The sequence below is a fragment of the Sceloporus occidentalis genome, unplaced genomic scaffold (genome assembly GCF_023333645.1).
Source record: "Sceloporus occidentalis isolate IW3139 unplaced genomic scaffold, rSceOcc1.0.p SCAF_1, whole genome shotgun sequence".
Taxonomy (NCBI): Eukaryota; Metazoa; Chordata; class Lepidosauria; order Squamata; family Phrynosomatidae; genus Sceloporus; species Sceloporus occidentalis.
The window spans coordinates 122,735,895-122,748,069 of NW_028316981.1; the positions used below are offsets into that span (position 1 = coordinate 122,735,895).

The following is a 12,175-nucleotide window of genomic DNA, read 5'->3' on the forward strand; positions in this document are numbered from 1 at the left end:
ATGAGTAGCGGAGAACTGAGAGTGCTTAATCCAAAACCTTCTGTTTTGTAGAACATTACAGCTGGATTGTTTCTATAAAAGAATAATTCTAGAATAAGGTTCCCTCCTCCTTCTCTATACCCACTCACAGCAATCATGTATTATTGCAGGGGAAAGATGGCTGTTTAGCTTTGAATTGTGAATTTGTGAGCCTTGGCTGAGGAGAATGATTTTATTTTGAAGAGTGGGCCTTTAGTTTAGTATATACTTAGGAGGTAGTTGTTATCTCTCTTCTGCTGTTAACAAGTTAGCATCCACAGGCCTGATTATGGCTGTTGTCTCTCCTTGTATTGTGTGTGCGCTCTCTCTCTCTCTCTCTCTCTCTCTCTCTCTCTCTCACACACACACACACACACACACACACCTTCTTAAGGTAATCAGCTGAACAGAAGTCCTTCAAGCCATAGGTTTTTGACCACAACATTGGTCGCTAACTGTTGTTAGTTACAGATAAACAGGAACACAAGCAGTGAAAAACAGGGTCTTATGAGCAGAATGAAGGACAACTGAAACAAATCAATGATATTTCTGTCAATTTGCAGTACTTAAAAGACTGACCAAAAAACCCCACACATCTTTCAACTGCTGGTATTCACTAGCCCTGGCAAAACCAGAAGTGAGTGTTTCTCAGATTTATTTTGTCCTTCCACAGGGAAATCGAACTTGTATTCTGTAAGCATGACTGGTAGCATCCAAAGAAATATCTTTGTTCCAGTTGCAAGTTTGAAGAGACAACAAGAGTGCCACTCCTGTGAGATTTGACTTGCTTTGGACTGCCATCTCCTATGAGAGTTGGACTGCTAGCTCCTGTGAGAGTTGGCATGCTTTGTGTGAAAACCTGGTCTGAGTTGTGAATTAAAATTCATATCTCTAATTTGGGTACTGGAAACAACGTTGTTGTTTTTTAAAGTATTTCTTAAAATCCATTAGTCCTGAATTACACATGTCTCTGATTCCAGCATTCTGGTGGCATCTGAAACATTTTGGGATACTGATCGAGTGCCCTGTTTTGAAAGACAGATGTATAAAAAGTTACTGTTTCCGATTTCTCAACATCTAGTTGTCTTACACTACACCAATTAAGTTGTTATTGTTGTGTGCCTTCAAGTCATTTCTGACTTATGGTGAGCCTAGCATTGGTTTTTCTTGGTAAGATTTGTTCAGACCATTGCTCTTGCCTTCCTCTGAGCCTGAGAGATTGTGACTTGTCCAGAGTCATCCAGTGGATTTCCATGGCCAAGCAATGATTTCACACCCTGTTCTCCAAAGTCATAGTCCAGTGCTCAGACCACTACACCATGCTGGGTATCACAAAGATTATATGTAAACCAAATTTCAGTTTCCCAGTTGGCATGAGAGTAGCTTAACTGTACAATATAAATTCTTTTTTAAAATATAATTTTTGTTGAAGTTTAATTATTACATAAAAGAAAAATAGAAAGACAATTGAAAAAACACTAGACAAATATGACTAATAAATCCTTCCCTTCCAAAGTCAACTTCGCACACTTCACTGACTACAGTTATTTAAATTATGTATAAAGTTTCTCCTCTCCAAAGTTAATTATATATAAATTCTTTCCCCATATACAGAAAAGAACTCATTCTTAGAACTAAAAACCTAAAATTGCACCGTTTCCTTCTCTTTTCTTAATAAATCCTATGAAAGGCTGCCAGGTCTGTTAAAAAAAAAAACTGATTGAGTTTTCTTTTATCCACTTAGTCAACATCTCTGATACTGTGAGATCCAGTAGGTTTTTTTATCCACTTTTCAATGTTTTTAATTTTTTTCTGCCTCCAGTACAATTTTCGCAAATATCAGTCTTGCTGCTGTAATCATATAGCATATTAGGGTTTTATTCTCTTTTTCCATTTTTTCCTGATTATCTAACGTATTTAGAATATATAATTTAGGTTGGAACGTTGTTTCTGTTCCTAAAATCTTTTGTATCCACCCACTATTCCACTCACTGATTGTTAGCCAATTCCTTGCCTTTTTACATGATCACTACTGATGGTAGAAAGAGCCAACCTGCGTGTTATACTTCCAACATCTATTTTTTACTTTTAAAACAAATTCTAATCAATTTATCAAGGGTCAAATACCACCTGGAGGTATTTTGAATCCTTTGTGCGAGATGAGAAATGAAAGACCATGGGCATAAATCTCTATCAGTTATTTAGCTATGTAGTCACCTTAGTTATGTAGCTTTCTTTTGGTCCTACCGCCACACAGATAGGTATTTTGAGGACACAGGAGAGAGCCTTCTCAGTGATTGCTCCTAAGTCGTAAAACCCCTTTCCACAGGAGGTTTGACTGCCCCCTGCAAGCCTTCTGGCAGCAGGGTTTTTTTTTTTAATTCAGGCAGGCCTTTGGTTTTTAAAGTTGGAGTAACAGATGTTTCAATGGGGTATGCTGAGTTTGTATCTTTTTATTAAGGTTTAACTGTTTTAAGGTTGCTATAAGTCAAAAATGACTTGGAAGTACACAACAACAACTATGTTTTAAAGATAATTTTGAACTTGTTTTTATAAACTGGTTTGGCATTTAAATATTTTTTCATTGCTGTTTAATTATGGTTTATTATTAATAGCTCTTCAGCTGTATTTAGTTTTAATTTGATGTAAGCCACCTTGAATCCTGTGCTGGAATTAAAACATGATGTCAAATAAATAAATAAATAGATAGATAGACAGACAGACTGACTGACTGACTGACTGACTGATTGATTTTCAGCTTTCACAGGGAATTGGGGGTTTTTTTGTACTGCATATGTAACATATGTCATGACTCTTGTACAAGGAGAAACAGCCTAACAATATGGGAATTTCTGTCAGTGCATGACAGTGCAGGACACTTTCTTTGTGTCCCCAAGTGAGCAAGGGTGGGTGGAGCCTGGTATCTTTGCCACGGTGCCCCTTGAATTAGTAAGCAAAATCTGTAGTCTATGAATGTTTGTGTTTTGTTTTTGTATGTGTTAGGTTTGGCCCTCCATTGCTGATGCGGGAAGACAGAGTCATGTCATGGGATCAACTGCAGCAGTGCATCCTGTCTAAAATGCGATATCTGATGAGAAGGGAGGCCCAAGTGCAGGTGAGTAGACTCTGGTATGCAATCATACAGTAGTAGTATAGGAGGAACTTCCTGATAGTAAGAGCTGTTTGACAGTGGAACACACTCCCTCGGAGTGCAGTGGAGTCTCCTTTCTTGGAGGTCTTTAAACAGAGGCTGGATGGCCATCTGTCAGGGATGCTTTGATTGAGAGTTCCCGCATGGCAAAATGGGGTTGGACTGGATTGCCCTTGTGGTCTCTTCCAACTTCTATGATTCTATGATTCCTTCTCTGTGCTTTATAAAAGAAAGACATGGCTACTTATAGGAGGTAGTGCACTTCTGTTACAGAAGGAACAGAGTGAGATGCATTTGTCAGGGAGCTCATAGGATGAGAATAATCTTGATCCAGTCCCTTCAGAAGCATTCCTTCTTTCTGTAGTTCAGGAATCATGATGAGGAAAGGAAAACTTCATTAATCTTTGGATAACTCTAGACTACTGCTAGACAATTATTTATAAATTATTTATTTCATAAATTATGGGTGCATTTCTTTATTGATAGGTAAAAACATGAGCATCCATGCTCTTTTACCAAGTCAAAAGTAGGTTCCTGCTCCAAGGAGTTTATGATCCAAAATCTGACACAGGGGAGACAGCAGTGAAAGGGAAAGAAAATGAAAGCAAACGTGGAATGAATATACATTCTTTCAGTTACATGTACTTCAGTTTAGTCACAGTAAGGCACGGGGACAATATTTTGAACTTTCAGCCTAGTTCTGAAAACGCAAAATGCCTTTTAGGGACAAGTGATTCATTTTCAATGTTGTATTAATTTTTGTTCATGGAACTTGTCTTTCAGAGTTGTTCTAAATGAGTAGCACTTTAATTAAATTATAGCTTATTAAGTCATAATTGCATGCCACAAGGGACCTAAAATTAAATTCCTGTGCTAAATGAAGATTGATTATGAGATCCAGATCCAGGGTAGTCACTTGTATGTGTTTCATTCTTCTTTCCCCCAATCAGTCTTTAGAAATGTCAGTGGGAAAGATCCTACTTTAGTCCCTTTAATTGCCTCTGTTTCTTCAGTTTTTACTTCCAAAACAACTTTTGGAAGTTAAAACTGCAGCAATAAGTGCTGATGCCTCATGCGCTTTGGGGAGAAAAACAGTTTTGGCAAAAGGCACCCCCTTAGGGTTGCCATGAGTCAGAAACAACTTGAAGACACATAGCAACAACAACAACAAGCCATTTCTCTGTTCACACTGAATGTTTGATCAGGTATAATTCCTTCCCTCCTGGGTAGTGTTACAAGAAGTGAGGTGTGTAGTAGATATGGCCCCACTGTTTGCAGGCAGATCAGTTCTATAGTCCTTATCAGCATCATGGCCAAATATCCTCAACTGACCAGTAGTATACAAAGGGTTATTTTTGTTTAGTTGGCTCTGTCAGTTCAGGGATAATGAGATAGCCAGGAACAGACTGGGAGCGTAAACTTTCCTGTTGGCAACTTGCTTACAGTACTGTTTTCATACCTATTATAGCAGGAGATGGATCATGTCTACATAGTTCAGTTTCCTTTGTTCAGCTGTATATAATCTTCTTCCCATATAACCTTCTTCCAGTTACCTTGCCCTGGAGAGCAGGTATACTCCAGTCCGAGGGACCCATTCCCCAGCCACAAGGATTTGCATTGTTATCCCTGAGATAGCTTGGGTAGAATTTGTTGTTTTGGGAGCCCAGTTCTGCCACTTGCTGAGATGCTGGATCCCATCTGCTAATGGGCTGTGATGGCTTCCTTCTCTTGTGCCCCACTTGCTGCATCGATTTATTACCAATAAAGTTTTACCTGAAGGAGTGGTGTTTGTAGGGTTTTGCTATTAAATCAAGTTTCAGGGAACTTTGGAACTACAGCAATTTCCAGCTCAGAATAAGATGGATGACCTTTAGTTTCCTTTATAAGGGGCTTCAGCTGCTGTTCCAGATGGAGATGTTGTGGAAAATGGAATATCATGGCCCTTGTCCTTGACAACTGTGTTTATGGCTAGGAAATAAGAGCATCCAAAGTTTTTGTGGCTGGTTAATTAGTGGCTCATTAATATATACAGTTGCCCCTCTGTATCCATGGATTTATTGTTTAACCCTGAATTCAACCGTCCATGGATGGAAAATATTTGAAACAAAATTCAAAAAGCAAACCTTGATTTTGCTATTTTATATAAGGGATACCATTTTACTGGGTCACTGAATATAATGGGACTTGAGCATCCATGGATTTTGGTATCCACAAGGGTCCTGGAACTAAACCCCAGCAAATACCAAGGGCCCACTGTAATAATAGCCTTGCAGGTCAAGCCTACATGGAAACCACACTCCCTGGTCTGTTAGTCGTTTCTAGTAACCCTAGATGAGCATGGGTTGACTCTGGTTATTCAGTGACAAACAAATGGAACTCTCCACATGCTGAAATCTGTTTTATTGTTACTTGGCATAATCTGGCGTTAAGGCCTCATGAATATGGTGTCACCTAATGTAATATGGTTCAGAATAAGCAGATGGGAGAGTCAAGTATTCTGAATGTAGAGATGAATGATTTATTGGACCCTGTTTCCCCCACAAAGACCTGTGAAATCCCAGTAATTCCAGAAGTGCAGTCTGTGGTATTTCTTATTTCTTCATCAGTATCTTTTGCAAGAACAGGAAGAAATGAACTGGTATTTCAGACTGCAGCATTTCCCATTGATCTGTGAAGTCCATTATCTAGCAGCCCATAATAATGAACTGTTAGGAAGAAAATAATGCCTCTTCTTAATGTGCCCAGTCAGTGAATCAGTGTATGGGGACCAATATATCCTTCCTTATCCCAGCAGTTCTTAAAGCATGTCATTAGCACACTTGAACTTTAGGCTGTTTCTCTGCCAACTTACATTCACTCTGTCAGTCTGAATGGCAACAAAACGTGACTGACAGATGACCTTCAGTGTTTCCCATTGATAGCTCTGGTGGACTGTATGCAGAAACTTAAAACCTAAGCAGACAGAGACTGCTTTGTGGGGTGAGCCATAGGGTATGGAAAAGAGTCATCATGGTGTTTCATTTCTGCAGGGTTGTGATGAGGTGGTGAAGGTTTGATCTTGGGAGTAGGAGACCTTGCCAAAAGACTCTTTTTGAATGGAGTGGTTTTCTACACAGTCAGATATAGAATCATAAGCTGCATCTTATGATGCAGAATTACTACCCAAAATAAGCTCAATGGAGGTAGCACCAAGGTATATCTCAGACCACAATATGATAGAAATTAATATAGAATTCAATAAGTGTCAAAGAAATCGAACTTGGAGACTAAACGAGGAGCTTATTAAAGATGAGGAATATGTAAAACAACTGAAGAAAGAATTAAAGACTTTCTTAGAACTAAATGACACGCCAGAGGTTAAATATAAAACAATCTGGGACACCTGTAAAGCAGTCATGAGAGGACTATTGATAAAAAAGGCCGTTGAAATAAAAAGAACTAAAGAGAAAAAGGAAAAGGAGAACGAACAAGAATTAAAAAGATTAGAGCAGGAGATAAATTTACATCCAGAAAATAAAAAACTCAGAATTAAGTATGAAGCAGTAAAAATGAAAAAATATAAACAGGACATGGGGGAAGTTACTAAGAAAAGTATGTTTGCAAAACAAAACTACTTTGTACATGCAAATAAACCAAATCGCTGCCTTGCACGGAAATTAAAGGAAGAGAGAGAGAAGAAATACATTACTGAAATTGAATATAAAGGGAAAAAAATCACAAAACAAGGAGAAATTAAAAATGCGTTTAAAGATTATTATACAAACTTATTTAAAGAAAATGTAGATGTTCCATTTCCTATAGAAAAGAGCAAAAAATATTTAGAGAAGAACTGCACTAATAAAATTAACGAGAGACAAAAAGGAATATTAAGTAATCCTATTTCAGAAGAGGAAATTAAAGAAGCAATTCTACATCTAAAACCAGGGAAATCCCCGGGCCCGGATGGCTACACAGCCTTTTTCTATAAAACATTTAGCGCAGAACTAACTGAGATTCTGTGTAAGACATTTAATAGTATCATTATAGATGGGAAACCAATGTCTTGGAACACTGCGAATGTTGTACTGATCCCTAAAGAGGGGAAGGATAAGAAAAATATTGCCAATTATCGACCAATAGCATTGCTAAATCAAGATTATAAATTATATACCTCAATATTGGCAAATAGATTGAAAAAAATTTTAGCAGAAATAATCCACACTGATCAAAGTGGATTTCTTCCGAAAAGACAAATTAGATACAACGTGAGAACTGTCTTAAATGCTATCGAATATTACACACTTCATAATGAAAAAAAAGCAGCCTTTATATTCCTGGACGCCGAAAAGGCTTTTGACACTGTAAAGTGGGAATTTATGGTTGAAGTTTTGAAGAAGATGGAGGTTGGGAATTTTTTTTTGAATAATATAAAAGAAATATACTCTCAACAAAAAATACAAATAATTATAAATGATGAAAAAACTGAGGATATACAAATAAATAAAGGGACTAGACAAGGGTGCCCCTTATCCCCACTTCTCTTTATTACGGTTCTGGAAACATTAAATAATGCAATCAGAGCTAATAAGAAAATCAAGGGATTAAGAATCAAGGGACATGAACATAAACTTAGAGCCTATGCTGATGATATTTTCATCATTCTGGAAGAACCACTAAAATCTATAAACTGGGTATTGGAAGAATTAAATAAATTCGGGGAACTAGCGGGCTTTAAAATTAATAAAAATAAAACATATTTCTTAACAAAAAATCTAAAGGAGAAAGAAATAAATGAACTATCGTTAAGATCTGGCCTAAAACCGGAAAAGAAAATAAGATATTTGGGTATATGGTTGACTGATAGAAATATAAACCTATTTGAAAACAACTACAAACCTACATGGCAAAAAATTTCCAAAGATCTGCTAAAATGGAGAAATTTTGATTTGTCAATTACAGGAAGAATAGCTACCATAAAAATGATGGTATTGCCAAAGCTCATGTATTTGTTTTTAAACCTTCCTATAATTGTGAAGGAGAAGGTTTTCAAGGATTGGGAAAAGTCTCTTTTAAATTTCGTATGGAGAGGGAAAAGATCTAGAATTCACAAGAAGGTTCTAGTAAGACCAAAAACTTTAGGAGGCTGCGCACTGCCAGACCTCAAACTATATTATAGGGCCTGCTGTATGATGTGGATCCAAGATTGGATCAAGTTAGAAAAAAGGAATCTATTACATCTTGAAGCATGTAATTTGAGATTCGGGTGGCATGCCTATGTTTGGTATAATAAAGATAAAATAAATAAAGACTTTTATAATCATTCCATCAGAAAAGCTCTACATCAAACATGGATAAAGATTAAAGAGAAATTTTACTTAAAGATACCCAACTGGGTCTCTCCGCAAGAGGCTTTTTTGGGGAGATGGGAAGGAAACCCAAACTGGATAAGATACAAGGATTTAATTAAAACAGAGCACAATAATGGCACGAAGCTAAAATCAAGAGAGGACTTAAAAGAAGCTGGGAAAGATACCAGTTGGTTTGGGTATTTCCAGATCAGACAGAGATTTATGGAAGACTTACAAAAAGATGATTTTGAAAAGGAACAAAATGAGTTGGATAAAATCCTAGAAACACAAGACAAAGGCAAAATTGCTAAACTATACAATTTGTTTTTAAATAGAGAAATAGAACATGAGGTTATATCAACTCATATGATAGCATGGGCCACAGAAATAGGTCATGAAATACCCTTTGAGTATTGGGAAAATGTCTGGGAGAAAACCAATAAATTCACAGAGTCACAGGAACTTAAAGAAAATGTGCTGAAAGTTGCAAATAGGTGGTACTACACGCCAGCAAGGTTGGCAAAAATATATAGGCTGAAAAATGATAAATGCTGGAAATGCCAAAATGAGAAAGGGACCTATTTTCACATGTGGTGGGTTTGCCCAATAGTTAAAGGATATTGGTTAAAAATCCACAGAAATATTAAGAATATGCTGAATATGGACTTCCCCTTTGCTCCGGAACTGTACCTATTAAATATGACCTCAATGCTAAATCCTGTAAACAAGAGTAAATATTGGAGGATATTCATAAACCTGGTTACTTGCGCAAGAATCATATTAGCTAAGAATTGGAAGTCATCTCATGCGCCCACTGTTGACGAATGGTATTTAAAGATTTTAGAAATTAAAGACCTGGATTGTGCTGCAGAACTATACAAAGAAAATCCTACAGGAATAAAGGATAGAGAAAGGGAATGGGACCCCATTCAGAGATATATACAAAACAAATGGGATAAGGATCTATGAGGAACAGTATACATAGTAAGTAAAGGTAAAGAAAGGGAGGGAGATTATTTAAGATATAGGTTAGCTAAAAGGTTTATCATTAAGCAAAAGACTCCTTTATTTAAGATAAAATATGGATTAAGCATTGAAAAAAGAGAGGGATCTTTAACAGAAGGAAGGAAGAAATGAAGACTTTAGAAAAAACGACAGAAAATTTTCACAGAAGCTCCGATGAATGTATGAGGATGTGAATTTGATGTAACAACTGGAAAGCTGTTCTTTTTGATTTTTTTTCGTTTGTATGTTTATGAAAATAATAATAAAAAAAAAAAAAAAATAAGCTGCATCTGCATTGCAGAAATAATGCAGTTTGATACCACTTTAACTGTCATGGCTGAAATGCTATGGAATTTTGGGATTTCTACTTTGGTGGGGCACCAGAGCTTTCTGAAAGGGAAGGCTTAATATCTCACAAAACTACAAATCCCAGAATTACATAGCACTGTGCCATGGCAGTCAAAGCAATGTGAAACTGATTTATTTCTCCAGTGCAGACAAGGCCATAGAGTTAGAAAGAAACTTGAAGATCATCTGATCCAACCCCATTGCTCAATCTAGGCTCTGTGGTGTTGCATGCAGCCCCAATTGATACATATCTAGCTCTTTTAGGAAATTTCTTCTAATGTTTACCCCAACAGGGACGTAGCTAGGATTTTAGGAAGGGGGGGGGGGTCCAGACTAAGTGCTACCATTATAATGGGGCATGGGTGCGGCGGCGCAGCAGCACACACCATTCATTTTTCTAATGGAAGGGGGGGGTCCGGACCCCAAGAACCCCCCCTCCCCTTGGCTACGTCCCTGACCCCAAATCTACTTTCTTGGAAATTTCCACTTATTAGTTGTAGACGTGACTTCTTGACTAACATAAAAATATCTGCTTCATTTTCATGACAACTTGTCAGACATTTAAAGCTCCCCCCCCCCCCCTTTTAATTTTCAGGGAAAGGTATGGGTGCAGAATATCTTGATTTCAGTAAGGCTTCTGATATTGTCTCCTGTGATATTCTTGCAGGCATGGTAGTAAAATGTGGTTGAGGCAATGCTATTTGTAACAGAGATAACCCAAAGATTACTTATCAACAGTTCTTCTTCATCCTGGGGGGAAGATAGTGGTGGGCTGCTCAAGGTTCTGTCATCAGCCTGCTGTTGTTCACCTTCTTTATAAACAACTTGGATTGTGGAATAGAGGGCATGCTTATCACATTTACAGATGACAAGGTAGAAGGGATAGCTAACACCCCAGGATTGGAATTCAAAATAATAGATTGGAGATCTGTGCCAAAACTAACAAAATACATTTCAAAAAGGATAAATGTAATACACTTTGCTTAGGCAGAAAAAAACCCCAAATTTATAAATATAGGATGGGTGACATGCCTGGGTTGACAACAGTACATGTGAAAAATATCTAGGGATCTTAACAGGCCACAAGTTAAACATGAGTCAGTAGTCATGCAGGGCTAGCTGTGTTGGCCATTTAACAAATACAAACAAAAATCCATCGGTGATACCTTTATTGGCCAACCGAAATGCACAATATATTTGTTACAAGCTTTTGAAGCTCCATGGCCTTCTTCATCAGGCAAGATATTACAAACCAAACTGGAGGGGGAAAACCAATTGGAGATGTTAGTAAGATGCCTGCATGTTTTTTCATTCCTTAGTAAAGATGTTATCTTGGGGAGGATATCTTTTGCAGGCAGGCTCCTCCTCCTTCTGGCAATGTTGCAATAGGGAGATTTTCAAAGTCCAGGAAATTTAAAGTCCATTTGCATCTGAACAGGGACCCTTCTTTTGCTATCCAAACAGTGTTGCCAATTTCCAGGGCATTCCCCGGTTTCCAGGTAATAAAAAGCCTTTCCGGGTAATTTCTGGGTATAAATAAAAGCCTTTCTGTTTATGGGGAATTATTTCACTTACCGCCCCCTCAAAATGTCCGAAAATGCCTTTTCTGCTCCAAAAATCGCCGACCCAGAAGTTCCCGCCCCCAAAATGGCCGACCCAGAAGTCTCCACCCCCTTTTGCCTTCCCACTTGACCCAGAAATCCCAGATGCCCAGGGGAATTTAGGAGCGTTTGGGGGATTTTCAGGGGGATTTCCTTTGTGGGTGATTGGCAACACTGAATCCACTGTGTTTCCATTCCAGTGAGGTCACAGGCCTCTTTGTAGGCAGAGAACAATGAATGCCTCAAGAAGTCTCTTATGTTTTTGCATCAGGAATATTTGGGTAGTGTAGAGGTAAAACATGTGAATTCAGTCCAAATGAGTCAGTAGTAAGATGCGGCAGCCGAAAACCCCAGTGCAATTCTAAGCTATAACAACAGGAGTAACATATCTATTTTAGACCAAGGTAAGCTATAGTGCCAATCTGTTCTGCTTTGGTCAGACCTCACCTGGGTAACTGTATCCAGTTTTGGATTGTTGTTGTTGTGTGCCTTCACATTGTTTCCAGTTTATGGCAGCCCTAAGTCAAACCTATCATGTTTTTTTGTTGGCAATATTAGTTTAGAGGGGGTTTGCTTCCTTCTGAAGCTAAGAGAATATGACTTGTCCAGGTTCACCCAGCAGATTTCCATAGCTGAGTAGGGATTTGAACCTTGGTCTACAGAGTTGTAGTCCAATGCTCAAACCACTAGACCACACTGGCTTTCACCAGTTCTGGGTACTACAA

At 38.0% G+C, this 12,175-nt stretch overlaps 1 protein-coding gene across 1 annotated transcript in view; it reads left to right on the forward strand.

Annotated features, from left to right (window-relative positions):
• The window catches only part of LOC149322071 (ubiquitin carboxyl-terminal hydrolase 43-like), a 156,389-nt gene that overhangs the window by 112,995 nt on the left and 31,219 nt on the right, over nucleotides 1-12,175 (forward strand). The window contains exon 8 of the mRNA XM_089522991.1: nucleotides 3,022-3,133. Coding sequence (XP_089379117.1) covers nucleotides 3,022-3,133 — 112 coding nt within the window. The remainder of the gene's footprint in view (nucleotides 1-3,021; nucleotides 3,134-12,175) is intronic.